We start from the raw sequence: 26416 nt of genomic DNA on the forward strand, positions 1-26416 counted from the left end.
GAATTTGGGCTATCTCTTTAATTTAATCAAATATGGTTGGCAGACTTCCAGGCTATATTCCGAGCCTTATCGGACTATTTTTGAACTTTTGGATTCTCAGATCCTAAGTTCCTAAGTCTCATGTTAAAACTCAGAGTTAAAACTCTACCATTGAACCTACTTTAGAGCACTTACAGATCGATTGTGGTTTCAAAACTTCCTGGGGAATTTCCCTTTTTTCTCAAATATTATGACTTTGATTGTACCCTACAACCTTTAACACAGGTACTCTAACCTAACTCTACAGATTAGGTTTCAATTTCCGCGTTTAGCCTACCAATTTCAAATGAGGTCAATCAATTTGCTTGGTTTTGCCTTTCGACCTTACCCCTAAAAATTGGTTTAATAGCCTACCAAGACAAACGCCGTGAGTGACTTTGCTTGGATGAACTATTTGACCCACCCTACAGCCTACAGCCTTTAGAAGAACTAACAAGCCCTCAAAAAGGGTTTCAATTTCCGCGTTTAGCCTCAATTTTAAAGGAGCCAGCCTCAAAAGAGCCATGATGATATTTAGTGTGGTTTGAAACTTTCTTATCATATTTTGCAGTTGTAGACGATCCTATCGTCTACACAAGATCACTGAAAAAGGGAATAGTTTAGGAGAGGCGTGATAAATTCGGGTGGAGTAAGCAGTGGCGGAGATGTTTGCGTTTTGTTCCAAAACTCTACCGCCACTTTTTTCCCGTAAACCGCCCTGACGCCCTATAACTCTTTTCCCCGTTTACTACTGAATTTAAACGGACGATAGCATCGTCTAGCAATGTTGTCGTTCTCTATATTTGGAATTTGAAGTTTACTATGTTAAATTTCATTTTTGATCTTTACAAACCAGTTATGAAAAATATATGTAAATTTAAAAACTAATTACCTCAAATAACATATAATAAAGTTTATACTGAGAGTCAACTTGAATTACCGTGGATCAATATGACAGCCATGATTGTTAATATGCTGTATTTCACCAGTCATCCGTCCAGTAAGCTCAGTCAATTCAGATAATGAATAAACTGATTGGATACTTTCCTCGACACCAAAATCGGATACACCAACATCTTGCTTTGTGTACTTCAGAATGACATTGAAGAATAACACACGTTCCTGTGGATAATTTCTTTGGACAGCAGCCAGCTGGTCATCAGTAATTCTCTCATCAGTAAATGCAATCAAGATCTTGTGTTTACTCAAAGATCCATATTTCTCTGTCAGGAAGTCATTGTATACGAAATCCAAAGTATTGGTTATTCCGGAAACATCAGATTGTTGATAGTTTGAGATTCTTTTAAGGTGGCTTTTAAAAGAATCAGGACCATGTTTGGAGACTTTGAGTAGCGAATGTGCTTTATCGTTGAATAAAACTAATCCAGAATTGACATTGGTATGTATGGAAGACATTTTGGTGACAATCTTATGGACAAAGTCTGTTGTAACTTCCCATAGATTTTGATTGGTGATCTTTTTTACTTCGATAGCGATTGCAACGTCAAAAGACGGTACTCCACATTGACCTGAAGAAAGAAAACTTACGGTTCGGATGCTGCAGTCAAATGAAAAAAGTTTTTACTATTGAGCTAAAAGTACTTTAAACTTCAATTTCAGAATGTGACTCGGACAACGGAAAGGTGAATATGGTACCTCAAGAGGTGTAGACTTAATGTCTTAATCTATCATAGATACTATTGATTCTTGCATGGTTTAGATTTACATTATGCATTTATTCAGAGGATTTGGGGAAACCTCACCAAATTAAAGTACCAACCAAGATCTTCAAAATTGAAAACAGATGGAATCAAATAATCGCCAACATTGGTATGATCTTTTCAAAAATTGTGCATTTGTGCAAAAATTGAGATTTGTGCATAATCAGCATTTTTAGGTAAAAATTATCAAGTATTATTTTTACCTTTCAACATTTTTGATGCAAGCTCTTTTGCAAGCAGTTGATGTTGATTTTGGTTTTGTATTATGAAACTATTGATATCTTTCGGGAAAGTTGCCAGAGCCTTGATGGTGTTCAATTGAGTTGAATTTTGATGGTTGGTCAACCCATAAGCGATGGGTATCATTTGCAAGTCATTTAGCTTGTGTTGTAACGTCAACATAGTATTTCGGAGAGTAACAAAAGGATCTTTGTTTATTGTTTTCGAGGAAGATACCTACACAGATAAAACAATGGCATATCATTATTGACCGCAATTAATGTACAAAAATCCACCAGGATGACTGTGGGGTACTCTCTTTGCGAGGTAACGGACATTTACGAGCTAAAAATCGAAACTCGACAAGCAATTCATACGACAACTTCGACGAACTTATGATGGTTTACTGCAACCCTGAGCGAATGATGTAAAGTCTTTTTCAATATAATTATTGCAGCGGAGAAAAAAAGGCTGTAAATTTTGAATTCAAATTAGATAACGGTTTTATGCTTGGAGTGGAATATTATAAAAAAAGAATTCCAATTCTATCAAAAGTTATAACCTTTTTTGTCTCCGCTGCAAAATATATTGAGACAGGCTTCCCAGCTGGCACACAACGTTGTTTCAACGTTCATCTAACGTTCACGACGTCCATATAACGTTAGATGAACTTTAAAACAACGTTGTGTGCCAGCTGGGTTTGGAGAGTTGATTATAATTACCGATTTGAGAAGAGGAACGATGATTTTTCTATTTTTTGGTGATCCTTGTTTATTCAAAATCTCAAAAGCTTTAAGAATTGCTTTATCAGTGATTACATCTCGAATCTTAGCTAATTGGAGACTGTTGATTTCCTGTTGGATATATTCGTGGTTAAGTTTGTACTTTAATCCAAGTTTGACGGTTGAAATATTGGAGAATGTTATCAAGCAGAGATTGATTGTTTTGGTTGAGAGAACGTATTCGTTGATGAATTGCATTAATGTCTGTTTGATATTGGTGAATTCAGATGGTGTTAAATGGGAGGACGTCTCCAAAACAAAGGCGATGTCCATTTTCGATAGCACTGAATAAAGAAAATGTTATTCGTAACGTAGTAGTTAATTTTCGGTCAGGTCAAATCATTTTTGAACCTTCTCTTAATTAGGATATAGACCATGTTCGCACGCTACGGTTACGTTTCAATCTGAATCGAATTGAAACCACTCTATTGGTTAAAGGTGATGCAAAACTTGAATTTAACCAATAGAATAGCTTCATTTCGTTTCGGAGCGGAACGAAACTGTAGCATATGAACGTGGTCATAATCTTTGGAGTGATTCGGTTCGGCGTACTTTGGTACTTTCATCTGTGCAATTATGTTCAGATCATGAAACTATGATGTTCCAATTGGAGATATCATTAGAAATAATGTCTTTAAGAACAATGCTTACTGATAAACAAGTATTCATGATATGCACCATTGGTAATGGTTCGAGGGAACCAACAGCTGATTAGTTGAAAGTGACGTATTCGTGATATGCACCACTGCAATGTCTTCTGACATTACATCACGGTCCCAATAGTTGATTGGTTCTAAGTGACGTAAAATCAGTCAATACGTCACTTTCAACCAATCAGCTGTTGGCTCCATGGAAGACATTGCAATGGTGCATATCATGAATTGACTGGTTTTACGTCACTTACAACCAGTCAGCTGTTCGGTCCGTGATGTGATGTCAGAAGACATTGCAATGGTACATATCATGAATGGTGTTAAGGCTGGTCTCCACTTGCGCACGCTTCAATCGCACTTTTGGCTTCAATCCTTTTTGCTTGGAAAAAAGATTACGTCATAAAAATGTAGCGCACACACGAAAGAAAAGTTGAATACATTTTAATTTTTTTCAACCGTTACGTCAGATCGCGCCAATGGAGTTGCTTCATTTTTCTTTTGACCAGTAGCATGGAAGATTTGCTCGAAAAAGTGCGATTGAAGCCCGTATAAGTGGAGACCGTTCTTAAGATCAACTTACCAGGGTCAATACAGTCACTTGGCGATGTCGAACCAACTGTTTCTGTTACTTTATGATCCATACATTGATCGCAACTGGTCATCCCGCTTCGTGATTGATAAGTACCGATCGCACACTGCAAACATTTACGGTTCCATTCAAATGATCCCGGAGTACATGCAACTGGAATGATGAAATAACACATGCTAAGATATAAATACAGTTGACGCTCTCTAATTCGATTTTCAACGAGACTTGCATTTTCATCGAATAAGGGAGCGATGGAATAGTAAAGCGTCGTTTATGAGAGTTTCTTCCTCACGGTTTTCAATCATATCGAACGATGGAGCGTATAATGTAGAATGAGAGAAAACCTTTTTGAAAGTGTGTATGGATATCCCTGGAAATATGGGAACATTTTCAAGAACCCCTTGGAGTACAATAACATTTTACCCCCAATTGGAAAAATTCTTCCTTTCTACAATCTGAAATTTTCCTGTATCGTTTATGCGGTAGGAGAGTCGATGGTTCCAAATAATTCATATTTTTGGTGCAAACTAAGTATTTACTTCAGTTGAGGAAAAAATTCGAACATAAGAGGTTAACATGTGCTCACTGAAAGGTTAACCAAGATCCTGAATTATCGTAAAAGTCAATCAAAAAGTAACATTAACAGCGCGATGAGAGTGTTGAAATGAGGCGAAAATTAAAAAATGTAGTGTTTCCGGAATGAAGTAAGCCCTGAATACTAATGTATCGACAAGGAACAAAACTTGATTTACAAGCGAGAATATCTAACCAAACGACGTTTGATAGCTAACACTGCATTTTTTTATTTTCGCCGCCTGAGCAAAAATAAAAGTAAAACAATGAACATACCGCAAGCATAACCATTACTATGTAATTGATGTCCATTAGGACACCTGTTCCCATCAAAACCAATCACCATACTGTTCTTTATCTCATCAGAGTCTTTGTTGTTATTATTACCAAGACGTTCAAGTTTTGAAACCACGCTGCCCAATTCATTGGATAAGGTGAAACTAAAAAAGTATTGCAAGATTTATTAGATTCATTTATGTTTTATGTTATGTCCGGGGTTATATGAAGAAAATTCCTAATTTTTGCACCATATCATATGGTCATATATCATAGGATTTCTCTGTTTTCTTTTTAAGAAGCTAATAGATGATATCAGCTTTCCGAATTCTCCCCGAATGATTACCCATGATGCATTGCGCAAAAAAATTCACGGAAAGTCGATATCGTCTGTGAATTTTTTTGCGTAATGCATCATGGGTAATCATTCGGGGAGAATTCGGAAAGCCGATATCGTCTATAAAACTGCATTGAGTCTGCAGTGAGAATATTATGAGCAAATTTAATTTTCAATCATACAAATGAATTGAGCAAAATTTTTTTGACATAATAATTTCTATACAACCCCTTCACCACGGGCTAATTAACGGAGCCAAACTTCATGCATTCACGCAATTTCTTTTATTCGATTTTCACGTATTTTCGCAGTAAAATATCTATTCATGCATTGCCGCAAACAGATTGGGGCATATACTATATACACGTTTTTTTATACGAACAAACAATATATAAGAGCATAAGGCTTTGATGGTAAAAATACTAAGAACAAGTTAAGAACATTTCAAGGCTTTGAGGACTCGAAAACAGCCAATTTCTTAAGAAAATGAGAAATAAGAAAATAAGAATATGTTAAGAACATTTTTATGCTTGAAACTCAAATAGTTAAGAACATCCAAAGGCTTCAAAATTTTTGGATGTTCTTATAAAAAAAACGTTTAATGCAATTAATGAACTAACCGTTTATTGGAGACTGTTTTGACCATAGTCAGATCGTCGCCATCATCTGCAATGCTGTCAAAATAAAGCAACGAGTTCCCATCATCTATTCTTGTATCATTTTCTTCAAAATTCACTTCAAATTTGACTTTCTTTTCACCTGAAGATTCCAAATCAAGGTTGAACTTTTCATTTGAAGTCGATGTGGTGTTTCTTAGATTCTCTTTGTATGATGTTTTATTGATTTTCTCCACATTACCAATGGAAAGATCAAAAGTCATTGAGATTTTTTGATTCGGTAATATTGGTTTTACAATGTCCAGCCTTGCTTTCTTACTGTAGACACTGCCAAATTTGTTGCCAACAAAGCAATAATAAAAACCGGAACTAGATAGTGTTGGTGTTTTCAATGTTAAGATAGGTTTCCTTTCTTGTAGTTTTAGACTTGTCTTCTGTTGAAAGGGTTGGTGATGCCAGAAAATCTTTGGTAAAGGATCTCCAGTCACATTGCAAATGAATGTTGGTTTCACTTTCGTTTGGGTCAGAAGGTATGTAACACTTTCTGGTTGTTTAAGGACAACGGGTTTTTGACGGAGTACCACCAAAGTTGAATTTGAAGTTGAATTGCCAAATTGGTTCCACGCAATGCATCTGTATTGACCTTCCGTTGATTGATGGACATAAATTGCCAATTTATCCGTCTTTTCGAATGGTAAAATCTCGTCATTTCTTTTCCATGCGAATGATAGCTTAGTCTTGCTTTCAGCTGAACACTGAAGAATAATCTTTTGACTTCTCAAAGCATCTATCTGTCCTGGAGAATTCAATTTTGCTTTTGGTGCAGACTCGCAATAAAGTAATTTGTTCTTTAAACTCAAAAATTGTAGTGAAGTTTTATTCACCTTAATTTCAAGTTGCCTGAAGCTGTCCTGTTGAGTTTGTTGGACTCCAAGTATGGATTCCTTGAGGTTATCCAGATTAACCAAGAAATTGTGTCGAGTAACTAAATATGAGTTTGGGAAATGGTGCAGATTCTGAAAGGCTACATCAAGACAATCCTCAAAGTTTAGACACGCTGTAAAGTTATTGTTCGCAGTGTATATCTCCATTTTCAGTTTCCAAGATTTTAAAACTTCATCGGATGAAATAGTGGACAGTGACTTCCTCCCAGTATTAATGGCAGATTGAAGAAGTTTTATTTGATCTTGGATTAGTTCATTTGTCGGCAAAGTCTTAAGTCGTTTAAGAACAGTCTCGATACTTCTAACATCAAACAAAAGATCGTTGTATTCTATGTGTGTAGCTTCAAGTTCCAGAACCAAAGATTTAACAACATGTTGCAGATAATCAAGGATTGTTTTAGCATGAAGGCAATGTATTTGATGGTCAGTTACATTGTGTGGTAAATCTATACCAATAAAATCGTCATGACGACCTAAAGGTGCTGGTGATATCATTTCAGTGATTGATCTTCGACGTCGTTTAGTATGTTGTTTGCAGAGATAGTTCTGTACCATTTGGAGAATATTTCTTTCCAGAGATATTGCATCAGGATCATCCATCTCCCAGACAAATCGCGTCTTTTGTTTGCCTTGATAATCATCGCCATCAATGGCAAGTTCAAGCAGAATATTCTCCCGATTCGAAACATCTGTTTCAAACTTTATATCTGAGAATTTCAGAATAGATTTGCTACGGTTCGAACGTTGATGAAAATCAAATACACATTTCTCAAGTGTTAGTGTCGTATATACATTGTCCAAGAGGTTCTGGAACCTTTTGATATCACGTTTCTGGATAACTGCAATCGTGTTTTGGCGTTCATACAAGCGTTTGGCTTCCATCATCTCAATATTAGCTTTATCTTTTTTTATCCATAGACTATCCAACTTTGTTTGGTTGCCATCAAGATCAGCCCACCAATTTTTGAAAGCTCCTATCTTTCCTAGTAACTTCCTGCGTTCAATATCTCTGCGTTTTCTACATTCGACATTCCTGCTCATGCATGCACCATCAGTTACTTGAATACAGGATGTATTCGTCACTTTGCAAATCTCCGGCTCAGTAAATTCTGAGTGAACGTTCACAGGGAACGAATTGCATTTCGTGACGAAGAAGATTTTGACTCGTGTTGTCGACTTTTTTTGAGTACATGCCACCTGATAATTCGTTATTTCTTTGATAACTTCATATGACGTATCACAGGATGAGAATCTGCTCAAAACATAACCAACGGCTGCCCCTACACCTGCTCCTACAGGCCCAAAGAAACTACCAATTCCTGCTCCAATTGTTGTTAAGGAACTTTGAAGTTTTTGTTGTTTTCCTGCTTGGCAAGTACCGGTATATATGGTTCTAAAATTACGTTTGGTTAAGTCACACATATTTTTGAAATCTTCAAGGACAGTGGTTCGATCAACAGTTCTTTGTTGAAAACATCGCATCTCTTTGGCTTCAATAGTTTTTGACTTTTGGCAGAGATCGTATAACCTCATGGTATGACAGACATCTTGGCAATCTTCGAATTTGCAAACATTGCTAAGGTTACTTTGCATTTCTTTGTAAAACTTAAGGGAGAAATAACCACGAAACTCTTTTTTAACCCTTTCGTAAACGGTCTTATTAGTTTGGTAATCACTCTCAGACTTTAAATACTTCAAACGTTTTTGTTCGTAGTCTTTCTTCAAACCTTCTAGATTGGTTTCAGAAGCTGACAGAGTTGTTTTAGCTTTGTTTAATGAGTCAGTTGCGTTCTGAATACGTATCGTTGTATGCTTAGCGATACCATTGATAAAAGAATCTGATAATGTTACCATCTTTTGTTTTAAATCTCCAGAGCTTGGTGATGCCTTATATTTAAAACGTATGGAGTCCCATGTTGTAGCAGGATTGAAAGGTGCATTCACTTTAACATTGAATGGGAAATCAGTGCCAGCGAATGTTACGTTTTGTAATTGGTAAGAAAGGGAGCTTTGGTTGATGGATATGGTCACGTTGTGGACATTCCCAAGGAAGACCGCGATTGCCGGAATGGACATTCTTATGTCACCAAGCTGACCATTGATACCAGCAACCTGAAATTATGATAAAAGCACTCAATTTTAAAGGCAATTTGAATGAGAAATTTCACCACCGGAAAGATGGCAAGTCAAAGATGGTAAAAAACTCCTCAAAATACACCTTGAATTTTGAGTCCATTTACAGAAAATGTCAGCGTAGTACAAAAAAAAAACAATTTATAAAGAATGCGATGCTGCCAATTGCAATGGCATAAAAGGTCAAAGACAAGCTGAGAACTCAAGCTTAGATCTCAGTAAATACAACGGAAATGCTGATTTTTAACCCTTCGTAAGGGGATGAATCCCAGCTAGCAAGCAACGTTGTTTCAACGTTCATATAACGCACTATGGACGTTTTGAGCATTAGACAAACGTTGAAACAACGCAACATGTGTGCTAGCTGGTATAGCATCTATTCCTAACTTTTTTTAAATTAGTAACAGCTTCATCCGACAGGTTCTAAAAACATATAAAATATAAAATACAGAATCAATTTTTAAAGCCTTAGTGGTGCATTTAATTCTTTACCTTTGAGATTGCCAACGTTGTTACTGAACCTTTCACAATTCTGATACCTGAAGTTCCTCCAAGTTGTTTGGTTTTACGACTCCTCATCTTTATAAGGACAAAATCTTTCGGATCAAGATTTCGAAAATATTGCATATCAACACACTCTTGACAAGATGTCTTCAAATCTTGAATTTCGATTTCATTATTCTTGAAGCATAATTGATAAACACAAAGTTCCCCAATTAAATTAACGCTCAAACCATTGTCTGTTTCTACGGTTCCATCAGTTTCAGCCTCAGGTTTAAGGTTATAGAGTCGACTGGCCAGTTTTTGAAATCCTCTGATGAAATTAGAAATACGGCCAGATATTGATGAGCTTTCCTTATTGGCAACGGCATCATTTACAGCAACTAGTGCATCAGTAAAAGACATTCCAACCATTTTGATGTCTTCAAGTCTGGTAAAAACATCCTCGAAGGTTGGCTTTCCTCTAGACACCAGATATGACAATTCTTTTACTTTCTTGACCAAGGAACTTGAAGTTTTAGATAGAGCCTGTCGTATGACTGGATATTTTCTTGCAGAATTGAGAATGAATGAAATACGTCTTCCAAGGCTACGGTCCATATACCTGGTGATGGAACTAATGGTGTTGAGATTCTTAATTCCGGTTACAGATCCTTTGTTAATATTATAGTGAGCTCGCGCTGTTAGTTTTGTGTCAGGTTGAAGATTGAATCGTAAAACACTCGTTGAGTAATCGATTTCAAGGTCGTTAATATTGTAAGAGGTTTGAACACCAGTGTTATCATCTTTGCAAGTGTCACAGAGTGTTAATGCCGCACCTTTGGAAGAAGTGAAAGAAGTGAAATAGTTATCTTTCCAATAAACTGTTACTCTTAATCATGTTAGGTCTTTTCACCTTACCGAATGTTCAAAAATCATTTTATTGGTTTGAAATTTTATTCCATAGAATTCATCTAGTGTCTACACCTAATTTTACTCTCTATTGATTTTTAAGAATAATTTCTACTCTCTTGTAAAGTTTGCCAAAAGAATTGTCGTCTTTTAAGTGGGGGCGTACGATCTGGCGGTATTCGGGATAAGGCCTAATTTAGAGCCGGGAAGCGGTAAAAACGATAAAAAGTGTTCGGGAAACAGTATTTTGCAAGAGCCACGGTTACGGTAAAACACCTGATTTTTCGTCCGGGATGAGGTAATTCTTATAAAAAACAACGGTATTTCGGTAAAAGCCATACGTAGACGGTGTACATAAAATTTTCGGACTATAAAAAAGCTTGTTACAGGAGTCAGCAAAGGTGAAAAAACGCGAAAAACACCCAAAAAATAAGGATCTTACATTTCATAAAAAACCTTATTTGAAACGTTAATGCAGATGTGAACAGAGCTTTATAAAGCCCAGTTCCTATGAAAATGTTTTGTTCGAGGAGAAACTAGGCTACGTCATATCTCCTTTGTTCCACTTGAGCTTCTCTTCGAAGAGAAGAAGTTTTACGTCCGGAGCACAGGAGATTTGACCGTAGCCTAGAATAAACCAGACAAAGATTCGAATTTTTGAATGTTTTTTTTTTCGAATTCGATCAGCCTGTCCTATATGTCACCTCGAAACTTTGAGGACAAAAATGGTCGAATTGTCGGCTGAAATTTTGCACGCTTGTTCTTGTTCCTTGGGTGAATCCCAAGGGTGTTTCTTTTATTCAATGATTTATCACAGCCCAAAGGGCTAGATTTGCAGCTCTAACCTTTATGCAGCAAAGTAAATGAAGCACGATTTTGTGACTTGATTGAATTTCGAGGTGATGGATAGAATCTAGCATTTTCATTATTCTCGGAGTGCGAGATCAAGAAAAGTCGCAGCAATAAGGATCTTACATTTCATAAAAAACCTTATTTGAAACGTTAATGCAGATGTGAACAGAGCTTTATAAAGCCCAGTTCCTATGAAAATGTTTTGTTCGAGGAGAAACTAGGCTACGTCATATCTCCTTTGTTCCACTTGAGCTTCTCTTCGAAGAGAAGAAGTTTTACGTCCGGAGCACAGGAGATTTGACCGTAGCCTAGAATAAACCAGACAAAGATTCGAATTTTTGAATGTTTTTTTTTTCGAATTCGATCAGCCTGTCCTATATGTCACCTCGAAACTTTGAGGACAAAAATGGTCGAATTGTCGGCTGAAATTTTGCACGCTTGTTCTTGTTCCTTGGGTGAATCCCAAGGGTGTTTCTTTTATTCAATGATTTATCACAGCCCAAAGGGCTAGATTTGCAGCTCTAACCTTTATGCAGCAAAGTAAATGAAGCACGATTTTGTGACTTGATTGAATTTCGAGGTGATGGATAGAATCTAGCATTTTCATTATTCTCGGAGTGCGAGATCAAGAAAAGTCGCATCCCCAAACCAGTGAAATTGCATGATGTTAGTCAGGTAGGAAGTCCTACTAAAGCCCAAACAAAGATGAGACAAACAAGAATGAGCTCCACTTTTTGATCCAGGCCGCAGATCTAGCCCTTCCGGCTTTCTGCGGTGTTTCATTTTTTCAAAGTTTTGATTTCTTTGGGCGTGGTCACACGTTTTAGCCTCAAAACGAGGCTAAACTTTGGGGCAGACTAGAAACTTCTAAAATTGTCTGATTAGGCTGAATTTTGGCAATCGAAACAAAATACAAAAATAGTGATCGACCTCATACACATTCTATTCCATTTTGCCGAATTTTTGACTTCCAGTCCTTAGAATTTTATGGCAAAAACAGCGGGACCGGTATTTTCGACGGGATAACGGTGATTTTCAAAAAAATGGCCGGGATGGCGGTAATTCAAAACCTCGTACGCCCCCCTTTTAAAGGGACGTTGACCAAAATCAACGTGCTAAATTGATACAACATTTCTGAAGATTTTTCTTCTTCAACATTTTATGCAATACTATTATTGGAAAATGTCTTCACTAGACCTGATTCAAAGTGCTATTCAGTGTGTCTAAATAAAAGTTGAAAATAAAACAAGAAGCCCAGAGGGCATGAAGGCCCAGCGAATAAAAATATGAACTGAACAAGACTTGAGTAGCAGAGGGGATTTGAACCTGGAGTCGCTAATACATGTCATAGACGCCTTAGACCATTCGGCTATCTCTTATTTACAACAATGAGAAATAATTCATAATATTTAAACTTATATACAGAGATGTTAGTTTTTTTCCTAACACGTGAACAACTGAACTGTTCACATGATAGAGAAATGTAAAAACAACTTTTTTTTAAAAGAACATCTTCCTAAAGAGAAGAAGGTTTGTTACGATTATTTCTGTGTAAATCACATTGTTTTTCTTAAAACGTACTACATCTGTTATATTCTTATAGTTTTAATAGTTAATTGTATTTTCTCCTTTTATGTTTTTAACCAATAAAGACGATTTCAATTGTTTTTTATTCTGTCAATCATGTTCTAACAGCCAATCAAATCCTTCACAATATGTACTAGCCTGTGCTGTGCTTGAAAACGCGTATCGCCTAGTAAATTGTTACACACTGACACCGGGTAGAATGCTAATGAAAGGCCCAGTACGCTAAAGCTAGCTGGGCCAATAAAAGCACTTCAGTGATTGCCTTGCCATTATTAAAACTTATGTATTTGGATGGGTCACAGGCAAGAAACAACAAAAATTTAGTTATTGATGAATTTTCTCTCAACTCTATGGTAGAGCATAGCCTATATTTTTACCTCCCATCATAGTCATGATTTCCGTTTGTTTATCTCGGAACAAAAACTTCAGGTCTGAGCCATGTACTTTAATATCAAATGCAGCTGTTGTTTTTCCAGTCAGGTAAAATTTGTGCTTTGCATTAAAACGTGTGGTCATCAGCTAAAGTCAAAAAAGTTGAATTAGAAAAAGGAAAGATTTAGTGTCAAAAACAAACTAAATTTAAACCTACCATATTTAGATATGTTAAAACAAATGTTAAAACAAGTGAATTTTTTCAGTCGCAGAACGTTAGCTATCACAATACCGTATTACTTCGAATGAACGCCCCCCCCCTTATTTTAAACGCCCCCTCGAATAAACGCCCCTCCTAAAAGGAAAATTATTTAAAAAAAGCCCCCTCAAATAAACGCCCCCTTCGAATGAACGCCCCCTCTAGGGAAGGGGCATTTATTAGAAACTTGTGACTTTATTAAATACTTCAATACCAGTGTTGATTGGTTTTGAAAAGGAAGATTTTAGTCATTTCTTGTAACCAGATGCAATTTTAATCGTTGAACCAAAGAAATTTTGAAATAAAATCCTGATAAAGAACTAAAACAAAGGGTATATTTGCTCTAAATATTCGACTTTAGACTAAAATAATTCAATAAACGCCCCTTCTTTTAAACGCCCCCCTCGAATAAAAACCCCTCCTAAAATCGAAAACATTTAGGGCGTTTATTCAAAGTAATACGGTAATTAGAAAACTGTGTATCTTGCCCAGATCTCTAAAGGTATTTCATATACTTAAAACACTGACCTTGTGAAGGTTATCTGACTCTACAAACATCTCGCCATTGAATTGAACATCAACCTTTGAAGTTTTCAGATTGACAGACCCTTTAGCCCAAACATTAGCGTTGATGCATACTTGCTGATCTGTAGAATCCGAAGCTCTGACATTCCAACATTTTACTTGGAGAGGTTTTTGAGATTCGACACCAAAACCTTGGATACTAACCAGAGAAAGTAGTTTAGAATCATCCTTGACGATTTCCTTTGTAACGTCCTTCGGGAAGGACACAAACGTTTGGCTATTGTTGCACAGTGATTTTAAAAAACAGGAATAGTGCGCTGATTCCATAGAGATGAACCTATCTAGGACATTGACTTCGACTGGAGCCTGGAAGACACTTGCTGCATAAACGCCGGTTAACTGACTCGGAATGTTTGGACATTTCAGCTCTTTGATTCGTCCATCTTTGACCAATAGAGATTGAATATCGTTGACATGGAAACCAGAGTACACGTTTGGTAAGGACAGCCTCAACCACCAAGGTGTTTCAATTAAAAAAGCTGTAAGATATGACCTAACAAAATGATTTCTTTTCATTACGAAATCGTGCTCTATACAATTACTACTTGGACTTTTACAATGTTGAAGATTTGCATTACATCTTTGGTTCTGATTGACAAGCATGTTTTGAGTTTCCCTGGCAACTGTCATGACCCCTGAATTCTTAAAAGTCTGCGAACCATCTCGATTCTGGAATGTAATCCCAGCTAAGGAGATGGGAATATTGATTGAACCCGATTGAACACTGACATAACCACTACTGCCGGATAGTTTCCAAGGACAACTTGACTTCAGGGATAATTTAGCACCATCTAAACACTGGTCCAAAGCCTTTTGGTAGGTATTCTCATCCATTAAATTGTTATCAGGGACTGCAGTCAAAGAACCTTGTTTCGAGTTTCCTTTAACTAAAACAATACTTTCTGCTGGTTGCAAAAAATGGACAAAATCGTCTCCACTGATTTGATATTGTATTCTGACAACTCCTGCTATTTTAGTGGTTATCTGGAATGTGATTTCAGTCAATGGAGCATACAGCGTCAATACATTACTTGGTGAAAAGATCACTGCATCAGATGGCTCAGCCACTAGCTTGAAAATCAAAGATTTCTTCGGCTTGGCTCTGATATATAAATCATCTGTTTGCGTGTTGATTGTTAGTTGTGGTATTTCAGGGACTTTGATGACACCATTCTGGCAATGGTCTCCTTGATAGCCAGTATTTGAACAATCGCAGATGTATGAGTTTTTAGATATAACTTGACAGCGACCAGAGTTCTTACAAGGATTTGGTTTGCATTGTGATATTTCTGTAAAGAAGTTATATTGTTAAAGTCTCTGTCTAAATTTACCTTTTTTTTAACGCTATAAAGATTAGCGGCGAAAACATTATGCTAATGGCCCCAAATCTCTGATATAATTTAAGTAGCTAATTAAGATAAAGATTGGGAGCTAAGAGGATATCCCGACACTAATATTAAGTGATGCTTTTAGAGTCATTACCTAATGTTTTCGCCGCTACTTTTTGGTTTCGAAATTAGTATCGGTATCAGTATGATAAAGCACAGCGATCTGTATCGGATTCACAAATTCAAGATATTTGACGTTTCTCTAAAAATCTTAATGCCTGATAAAAACTTTTTGTTGTATCCTCTTTACATATAGGATGTTGAATTTAGCTCAAAATTTTATTTACAGAACCCAACTACAATAGGAATTATAAGGATTCCGATTTGAGGGATCTGAGAGGGGATTTTAGGGGATTGAGGGATCTTTTGAAAGCGAAAGTGCTCTCGTTTGGAAGGGTGAAAACATTTATTTGAGAACAAATACTTTTAGTGGATTTTATACGTTATTTTCAACTTTCTGTCAAATATTTGTGGACTTTTGACGACTAAACGTTATTTTTTAAGCCTAAATATGTTGAAAATTCCCCGATTTTTCATACTTGCAACTACAGATCGCGGTGAAGAACTATAATTATATATTAATGGAAAATAGTTATATATACACTTCTTTTGCTATGAATGAAAAAAGACGACTCAGTCTATATACGAGAGCAATAAATTGAGAATGGGTCACGTGGAAAGGAATAGCTCTTATTAAAACTGGACTATTTTGAAAGAATCTTAACTTTATTACACCCCTGTCTTGTAGGCCCGGTGAAACTTTTTCCCACAGTATGGATGAAAATTTTCTATTTCAATTCCAATGGGGATAGAAATTATATTGCTCTCAAGTCAGAAAATCCAATTGGAATGGTTTTAGAGTGAATTTTTTCGATTGAATTTCAAAGGGAGGTGAAAACAAAGTTAGTTTCCAGTTGGCCTGAAATCTTACGTCCCACCAGGGACGAATTTTTAGCCAAATTTTGTAGTAGGTGGGGGAGTCCGCCGAGTCTGTGAAACAGGGGTGATTAATATTTTAAATAGTAAAACCATCTCGAGGAAACAGCTTACCTTGACATTGAGTAGGTTTATTCCAATACGTCATTTGTTGTTGATTTACGTTGCAATCTATGAGTTGGCCACCACTTACCAAATCGTACCCTTGTTTGCATTTGACCAAACATTTTGAACGGTATTGTTCAACACACGGCAATGTCAAAATACCGTTTTGGGGTGGAGTGGCTGCTGGGCATTGCATCGCTGAACGAGAGGAAACAATGGTTTAGATATAGGAATAGTACACCAAAAGGAACAACGCATTGATAAGTCACCGTACCCAGTGGTTTTGCTGCCAATTATAACGCCTTATTTGACAGGATGGCGAATGAAAAATTAACTCCGACGAATTCTAGATTTTGGGCCGGCGAATTCTTAGCAAGCCCAGTGTATTGATTAGAGCGTGTATGTACTTAAAGTGACGAATTGAATTTTTAGATCGGCATGTTGTAATTATTTTGTGCTTTTGACCGGCGAAGTTCGCTGTTCCCTGGGTCTAAAAAAGACCTCTGAGTATTTGATTATTCATTTTTATTTTGATTCACTGAATATATGAAAATTTCCCACCAAAATCTTAATTTTGGCTTTTACAGTACTGACACAAGAAATACTATCCCTGATTGTAGATAGCGATAGCACCCATGATAGATGTCATAATTTTCATAATTTTCATCATTGTCTCTTGAACTCAATCACTTTATTGTGTAAAAAGATGGTGAAAATTATGGTTTATAAGACATTCTCAACGGAAGGGACCATACAACTTAATCGAGTCAAGGAGACATTCGAGTTAAATAGACTCCACTATAACTTTTAGCCTCACCTTCGCACTTGGTATTTCCGACTTCCCATACGGATCGGTTCAAGCATGTTCGTGTTTGTTGACCAATCAATTGAAAGCCAAGATCACAAGAATATGTACAACGATCACCAACGTTGTGACCATCGCATTTTATGGATCCATGAGGTGGACTGTATAACGTTTGACATGGAAGTCCTTTTTTAAAGAGTAAAAGAAAGTCAGTTAGCTAGACTAAAAAAAACCGTTAGATATAAGAGGTTTCGATAAGCTAGCGTGTCTCGATAACCCAAAAATCACAAAAAACACACGAATATTCAAAAGTTGGTAATTTATAGTTTTCTACAAATGACTGAGCGGTGATCATTCGCGGATTTTAGCCAATACTGATGATATCGTATCTTGGGCTTTCTATTTAATTTATCTCTGAGATGCCTTTTTCCTGACTGCCTCAAACCAGGGTTATTTGCAGTTCGAATTCTCACTCTTTTTAATGTTATGTCAGTTTATAGATAGCCAAGTCTGTGGGTTGTGAACCCACTGAAAACAATCAAAAGACTGTCTGAAAGTCCTAGGTTACTTGACTCTCCGCGTAAAATATCGCCTCCATCTATCTTATCGATAATGCATATGACAATCTATCTACTATTCTTATATCTAATTCATTTTTACCTCTACAAGTTTGCCCGTCATAGTTGAGTGTAAAGCCTTGTCTACACTTGCACTTGAATGATCCAGGAGTATTTTCACAAATCTGTTCACAACCATTGTATTTATCAGCACATTCGTTTAGATCTAAATGAAAATGTTGCAAAATAATTAAGGTTAACGTTATGGGCTTAAACAGATCAGAAAAAATTGGCTACGATCAAGGTCATAATATTTTAGAAAAAGGGGAGATTCCCACGAAAGCTTATAGCCACAAACAATTTGGAAGCGCTCTCACTTATGTCGGAAGGGTCGAATTTTAACGCTAACTTTAACGCTTGACTTAAGACTTCAAAAATGGTCTAATATGGCTTAGAATGTAGCCTGGAAGTCTATAAACCCTTCCCAAATTGAAATATTCAATTCCATTTAAAAGACAGCCCAAAGTCGACTTTCTCAGCCACACTTTAAATTTCTAAAAATGGGGAAATAACCGAAATTATCAATGTATTTCGACATAGATTTTAGCTCTTTAACACACGTGTCTCTGTATTACGGAGCCATTGCAACTCCTCTCTACCATTCCTCTTGACAATATAATTTCGAATATCCTAACATATCATAACAAAATATTCCTTCTTCTACATCTTTCAAAAACGCAAAAAAGTAATACCTAAAATCTGCTAAAACTTCTTCTTGAATCGACCTTGAGGAGTTTGAATTTGATGTATGTTTTAAACAAGGAAATTAATGGAGAGACCTAATTTTCTTTCTTGAATTTATGCTTGCAGCCTTCTTTAAGATTTCAGATCCATCGATAGATAAGAGAATGGGAAAATTTTTAAGTACCTTGACACGTGCGTCCATCTGATTGTAACAGGTAACCATGGCGACATCCACAAGCGTACCCGCCATCAATATTGTAGCAAAAATGTTGACAATCATTCCTTCGTTTACACTCATCAACATCTAAAATAAGAAGTAAAACAACATCTTATGTTAGGAATCTTGTTTTAGTGAAAAGTAATTTCAGGGAAACCACTGACCTTTATATATCCTGGACCAAGCTGTACCCATCTTTGATTAGGGTTTTCAGGAAAGTGATACCCTAATGGTAGCACAATCGTTGATTTTGCTTGGTCTGGATCAAGAAACTGTGTCCCAGCGCTTATAATGCGAATTATAAAGTTCAGTGAGTGAAAGTTTTCTCTTAATTTTCCAAATTAACTTTTTTATTCTAAAAATGCTTTATTTAAGACTTTTACCTTTACATGTTTTTCGATCCAGTAAATCCAGCTCATATCCAGGATTGCACCCACATTGATATCTCCCAGGAAGGTTGATACAATAACCATTAAAGCGATCGCATGGTCTTCCGATTTGGCATTCGTTAATATCTATGTGCGAATGATGGTAAAATCGATATTATGCAGAACGTCTTCCAACCTCCCCTCTGAAAATCTTATCTTACCAATTGCTCTTAAAGTGCATGAAAAGGGATCTACCCGTAAGTTATGAAAATATTTTCAGTTGTCAAAAAAGGCTTAGGTTTCTCTATCCTCACCTATTTTTGGCGTATTTAGAGGTAAAATTTGGAAGTTGCAAACACTGCAAACAATAGATAAATGCTAAAATGATGATGAGTCTGTTAAATTGCACACCCTGCGCGCCTGTGCGCCTTCTAAAAAGTGGCGCTCCTTGCACACCCGTGCGTCTTGCGCTCCCGGTGCGCCTTCGCTCCCTGCACGCCTTCGCTCCCTGCACACCTGCGCTCCTTGCGCGCCTTAATCTTTTTTGTGCGCCCTAATTTTTGCACGCCTTCTAATTTCCTGCCAGCCCCATTTTCGATTTGAAATCTTCATTTTAGCCTAAGTTGATAGAAATGAATTATACACTTTCAAAATCAACACAAAAAAGTTACAAATTTGGTCTTTTTGGAGAGATTTTGGCCATTGAAGTAAAAAAAATGCCAAAGTTTTCCAGAAACTCACTTTTTTGAGACTTTGACCATTTTTTAGACATATTTGGTCAACAAGCGAAAGAAAATCCAAAGAATTTGCCTCATGTATACTAGTAGACGATGTTATCGTCCGTTACAGTGATAGTAAAGGCGGGAAAATGGCGGTATGGCGTTATGGCGATATACGGAAAAAAATCGGCGGGAGAGTTTCGAAGAAACGGACGATAACTCTTTGGCATAAAAAATATTTTGCGGTTTTGCTTGGACTAACCAGTGAGACTGGTTAGTCGCTCCGTGGTGAAAACCGCCTAAGTTTAAAGGCCGAGCTTGGTTCAACAAACGATCAAAAACACGCTGGTCACTGGAAAGAAGACACCAAGGACAAGATGGATCTATGGTTTTTCTGTGAAAATCCAGCTCATTATGGATTTTTTCTTCTTGGTTCATTAGTTTTATTGAGACTACAAGATAAGTTAGTTTAAGGGAGTATTTATTCCTCAAGTATGCTTCTGTAGAAGCTGTTTTAAAATGATTTTTCAACTGAAGTCTACATACTGACATACAGCAAAAGGACACAGAGAAACTAATAGTAGGTAAGTCAGTTTGTATATTTCTTATGAATCCTATGAATCACAGGCAGTGTCTCATTAGATATGTGAATACCCTCATATCTCCACTCTTAAAAAGTTATTTTCATATTATTCTAAATTTTCTAGGTAAGAATCAAAAATTCAGAAATTGGATGCATGGGAAAATAATGAGAATATGTGTGGCAGTAATTTGCAGAGAGCACAATACCGAAATGAAATATTTGGCACAGCATCCTGGTTTATTATTGAGATTAAGATTTGCAATCACGACGTCCTATGGTATTATTTGAGAAAATGCCTTGCAATATTTCACTTGACGTCCTGGGTATAATTTGAGATTATATATATAACTTGCAATATTTAACTTAACGTCCTGGTATAATTTGAGATTATAACTTGGAATATTTCACTTCACGTCCTGGTTTAATTTGAGATTTTAACTTGCAATATTTCACTTCACGTCCTGGTTTAATTTGGGATTATAACTTGGAATATTTCACTTTACGTCCTGGTACAATTTGAGATTATAACTTGGAATATTTCACTTCACGTCCTGGTTTAATTTGAGATTATAACTTGCAATATTTCACTTGACGTCCTGGTTTAATTTGAAATTATAACTTATTTCACTTGACGTCCTGGTACAATTTGAGATTATGACTTGGAATATTTCACCAACGCCCTGGTATAAATTGAGACTGTTACTGAAAATATGTTATCAAGATATGCAATTTTTCACTTGACGTCCTGATATAAATTGAGATTATGACTTGGAAAAATTTACATCAGCCTTCTGGAATTAGTCGAGACTGTAATACAGTATTGTCGGAAGACAGTTTAGATTAATTTGTTTATCATGATTGAATTACCTATTTATCAGTTTTTGTATATAAGAAATTTAATGTCATTTAAATCTGCCTCAAGGTTTTTACTAATTGGTACTCTTCCATTATAAGCTAATTTCTGGGGATTTCTTAACTTTTCTCCCATTTCATCCTCATTTTTAAAGTCTCTTTTTGGGTAGAAAGAAATTCAAGCTCAAATCAAAGCAAGATCAACATGCTGCAAAGCTTACAAGCTGGAACTTTTTTACTTTTTCCCTGCAAAAGTTATCATAAGATTTTTCATCCACTACTGTAAATTTTTTTATCAAACAGGAAAGTCACATTTAAACTGTCAATGATTTGTATACATATCCTTTGTCTTTGAGCAAATGGTGGTGGGGAGAATATACTATAGCTTTTTATTTACATGGACTTTAATATATGAAAGGGGTAAATATAAGGATATAATCCTCAGGCAAAAAAAACAACAAACAAACAAACTTACATGATTTGATGTTTTTTAAGAAATTTATAAGGTGAAAGTTTAGATAGATATCCTTGTTGCAAAGAAATTACAAACTTATTAAAAAAATGACTGATTATAAAAATTGTTTTCTAAGAAAAGAAAGTGTAGTTGCAAGAAAATATACACGTTTTTTTTTTTTTAAGAAACTAGTTTTACCAAGCAGCCTCAATGTTTCTTAAGAAATCGACCTTTTGAGCCTTAAATGTTTCTTACATGTTTCTAAACTTTTTGACATAATATCAGCCTATTTTTTATGTTTTGAATGAAAGGTTCTTAAAAAACGAATTAAAAAATGTCATTTTCTTATTTTCAGCCTCAGCATGTTTCTTAGATGTTTCTTAGTTTTTAGGCATTCTGAGCCTCATGTTTCTTAAAAGTGTGTTTCTTAAAAAAAAAAAACGTGTAAAGGGAATAAAAGGAAGAGGGAGGGTCTCCAAAGAGAATAAACCAGCTGCGCTTTAGAAAGTTGTGAATGTAAAATATATTTGAAAAATTGAATAAAAAGCTTTTCGGCTTACGCCATCATCAGTTATCATACAAGTAAAAAGAAAGTAACAAATTTATTGAAAAAATTGGAAAAAAAAAAAAAAAAAAAAAATGTGAGTAATTAAAAGCAATAAAAATTTAAGTGACGATAAAATATATTACAGTATAGGGAATTATTAAAAAGCTATAAATATCATTAAGTCTCACGTGACTCCATTTCTGAAAAGCATAAGGCTACGAGTTTCTATTTGGTTATTCAAACTAGGTCCTTTGGTAGCAATAAAGAATGCCTCCAAGATTTTTCTTTGTGTTGAGAATTTTGACGCGTTGAAGATTGATTTCCAAACAAAAGAGTGACCTGGGTTGTTGAGTAGGTGTTTAGCGGGTTCTGATTTATGATTGGGGTTCCCATGTTCAGTCCATCTGACTTCAACATTACGATTCGTTTCCCCGATATAATTCTCTCCACAATCACATAAACCCTCATAAATTTTGCAGGAGGGATGTGGATTTTTATCCTTTAACGTGAACAAAGTATTTACCTTCCTTGTTTTCCAAAATATTGAAAGTTTATAGCGATTGTCAGTGAAATTATTGAATTTGGTGAGGAAATATTTAGACAATTTCTCGTTTTCTTCGCAGTACGGTATTTCAAAGGAGAGCTTTAGTTTAGCTGGTACTTCAGTTTGGTTAGTTTGACTCGGTTGAGGTTGTGTTGATTGTTTATCTTCAAAGGTTTTTATCACACTAGCAATGAATGGCTTGGGGAAATCAGCACGAATGAATTTATCTGTAATGACTCTCTTTTCTCTCTCGAAATTAGTGGAGATCCTTTTAGCTCTTGCTAGATCACTGTTGATGGCATTCCTTTTGTATCTTTTGGGAGCTTTGGAGGTCCAGTGGGCTGGAAGTTTAGCTGCTTTTCTATGAACAGCAGTTTCGAAGGTGTTGTCAGGGCATTTTATCATTTTTGTGTCAAGGAATTTAGTCGGTTGAACTTCACACGTGAAACGTAGTTTTTCATGTTGGTTCAAGGTTTCAAAAAGTTCATCTGGTTGATCCTTTCGCCGTCTATTTATAATATCATCTACGTAACGGTAGTAAAATGGTGGGTTTCTTGGTACAACAATTTCATTTTCTAACTTGGTCATACATATATCAGACAATATTACTGATAGTGGGCCACCCATGGTACATCCATCTATTTGCTTGTAAAACTTGGAATTGAAAATGAAAGTGTTTTCAGTTGTAAGTTTTGTAAGTAGACGTGTGAAAATGAGTTTGGTACATATGGTGGGTAGTTTGTTTCGAGTATAAATTTCTTCTACGATGTAATTGATGGTGTCTATAATCGGGATATTGGTGAATAGTGATTCGACGTCATACGAAACGTATTCTTCATTTTCATTTAGTTTTGGTTCATCCAAGAGTAATTTCGGGAAATCTTGCGTGTTTCGGATGATGAATTTGAAAGATATGTTGTTAAAAATTGATATGATTTACTAAAATGAGAGTAAAAAAATCATCAAATTTACGTTTGTACACAATATAATTAGGATAGATATTTAGATAATAAAAATTAGATATACAGATAAACAGCAACAAAAGGCTACATCAAAAACAGATTCAAGAAAATAAAAATCCTTGCAAGGAAATTAAATGCAAGGCATACTGTACTTATCAAAAATCACAAACAATTTATACACTTTTCATTTTTTACTAAGCTTAGACTTATAATTATATTCAAGCTCAAGCTGGACAAAAAATCAAAAAAGTTTCAAAAACAAAGATGCTGTAAATCAGTAAAAGTTAAAATGGTGTCATTCTTATTCATCTTAACTGCAGAGAAATAGTTTAGCTATTTCTACATATTTTTATAATAAGCAATGAAAAATTCAAAATAAGGTTTACACTGACATCTAAAATTTATTCAAATTTAAAGTTTTATGTTTAGCATACCCGGTGTCGACCCAGAAAGACTGTAATTATTGTACTGTATTTTCCCTAACCTGAGCTGACCTGAGCCTAAATATGCTTAAAAGTGCAATATTTATCTATTAAAAAATATTTAATCCATTTATATACATTTATTATTTATCATTATTAGTCCAGAATGTATAAGTGTCCGCCATCAAATCACAGTGAAAAAAATGCAAGTCTAGAAAAACATAATTTTTGTCAATAATTTGATGAAGAATACTTCAGCCTTTCTGAAATTTACATAGGAGCTGCACTTTAAATATATATACTTGATTAATTTCCATTTACGCTTGATCATAATTATCTCCAAGTCAAAAAGAACAAATGCAAGTGTCTGCTTTCAAATCGCAGTGAAAACTTAAGTCTAGAAAAAATCATTTTTAAGTCAATAATTTGATGAAGAACTTCGGTCTTTCTCAAATTCACATAGGAGCGGTACTTTAATATACTTGATCAATTTCCATTTACGCTTTATCATAATTATCTCCAAGTCGGTCCAAAAAAACAAACGTAACTGCCAGTGAAAAACGCAAGTCTAGAAAAAAATCATTTTTGCGTCAATATAATTTGATGAAGAACTTCCTTCCTTCTTAAATTTACATAAGAGTTGTACTTTAATATACTTGATCAATTTCCATTTACGCTTTATAATAATTATCTCCAAGTCGGTCCAAAAAAACAAACGTAACTGCCAGTGAAAAACGCAAGTCTAGAAAAAAATCATTTTTGCATCAATAATTTGATGAAGGAACTTTGGTCTTTCTCAAATTCACATAGGAGCTGTACTTTAATATACTTGATCAATTTCCATTTACGCTTTATCATAATTATCTCCAAGTCGGTCCAAAAAAACAAACGTAACTGCCAGTGAAAAACGCAAGTCTAGGAAAAAATCATTTTTGTTTGCATCAATAATTTGATGAAGGAACTTTGGTCTTTCTCAAATTCACATAGGAGCTGTACTTTAATATACTTGATCAATTTCCATTTACGCTTTATCAGAAGAACAAGCCTAGCATATAAAATGTCTATCTATATATATCAAATCAAAAAAAAAAACACTCAAGTTTGAGAAAACATTATTTTTGTGAATAATCAGATAATTAAGCTGTGAACTGTAATATATATATATACACTCCATCAAATTCCAGTAATTGCTGGTGGTTATTCTATATTCAAGTCCAAAATGAAAAAATATGTTTTCATGCTACAAAACAATGAGCAGGTCTAGCAGGTAAAAAAATAACTCACAATTCAGGAAAAAACTTGAGCAAATAAGTTAAAATCTTCATACTTTAAAGAAAAGAACATCCTAATAATCTAACTCCAGTGTTGTATCTTCCTTAGTTATAAGTTTAAAAGCCACTTCAACAAAATATAATGATTGTATAAATAAAAGCTGGCAAGAGAAAACAACGAACGAACGAAAAAGCACCGCCTTGGCAGCCATATTGAATTATTTTTGTCACATATCGGGAAACCAAACTGAGCCCGATTGGATGAATTGAAAGCGTACCCCAACCGGAACGTTGCCCTAAAAAAGCTGGAGAGTAAATACACAGGTCGGGAGACCAAACTTATCCCGATCGGATAAAAACTTTAGAAATCGGAATAAAAAAACCAAACTCTTAAGTTGCGGCGGCTGGAAAAAAGGGATTTGAAGGGTCATCGGGGCTGACCAACTATAATATTTCTAGGAATCCCTCTTTTATCTCAGTTTCTCTCCCGCCCTTTTTTTTTGTTTTGATTTTTTCGAATACCGAACACAGTTGGCCTCGCATACGGAAACTCGAATTCGTACGATTTGGGCTGTTTTTGTATTTTGTACCAAAATCGTATAGTCTAAGACTGGCAACTCTACCGACTGTTAACTCTTTTCGGCAAAAAAACCCGTTTGCGAATTTTCTTCGGCATTGGGCTTTTTTCTTAGATAGTGATTCGTCTTAGACTATAACATAGTCTAGTATACTAGATTCTGCCCTCTAGCAAATAGAATTGAAACAGGAGTGATTTAAAACCGCACCACCGGGCAATATGCCGTCAGGTCCCAAAAGAAAAAGAAGACTTTCAGCTATCCAACGATATAAACCAACCTCTAATTCCTTCTGGTTTAGGAAATAATGACGTTTAAAGTTTGACATAGCTCATTTTACCAAAAAAAGGCCCTGGTGTTTTTGAAAACGCAAACCTAAAAATATTGCATGATTCAGTTTAAAACTACTACATATATTTTCCTTTTTCCTTTTTTTCGCTAAAACTAATCCACTTTCC

General features: G+C 35.6%; 1 protein-coding gene across 1 annotated transcript in view; it reads right to left on the reverse strand.

The window, feature by feature from the left end:
* Positions 1-795: 795 nt before the first annotated feature.
* The window catches only part of LOC136823206 (uncharacterized), a 33234-nt gene continuing 7613 nt past the window's right edge, over positions 796-26416 (reverse strand). The window contains exons 8-21 of the mRNA XM_067079379.1: positions 19045-19176; positions 18629-18748; positions 17804-17926; positions 17156-17329; positions 16348-16536; positions 13853-15198; positions 13071-13212; positions 9355-10181; positions 5789-8841; positions 4832-4995; positions 3974-4135; positions 2681-3024; positions 1943-2195; positions 796-1547 (exon numbers count right to left, since the gene is read on the reverse strand). Of these exons, the coding sequence (XP_066935480.1) occupies positions 955-1547; positions 1943-2195; positions 2681-3024; positions 3974-4135; positions 4832-4995; positions 5789-8841; positions 9355-10181; positions 13071-13212; positions 13853-15198; positions 16348-16536; positions 17156-17329; positions 17804-17926; positions 18629-18748; positions 19045-19176 (7622 nt within the window). The 3' untranslated portion in view covers positions 796-954. The remainder of the gene's footprint in view (positions 1548-1942; positions 2196-2680; positions 3025-3973; positions 4136-4831; positions 4996-5788; positions 8842-9354; positions 10182-13070; positions 13213-13852; positions 15199-16347; positions 16537-17155; positions 17330-17803; positions 17927-18628; positions 18749-19044; positions 19177-26416) is intronic.

The sequence above is a fragment of the Clytia hemisphaerica genome, unplaced genomic scaffold, assembly GCF_902728285.1.
Source record: "Clytia hemisphaerica strain Z4C2 unplaced genomic scaffold, Clytia hemisphaerica genome assembly, whole genome shotgun sequence".
Taxonomy (NCBI): domain Eukaryota; kingdom Metazoa; phylum Cnidaria; class Hydrozoa; order Leptothecata; family Clytiidae; genus Clytia; species Clytia hemisphaerica.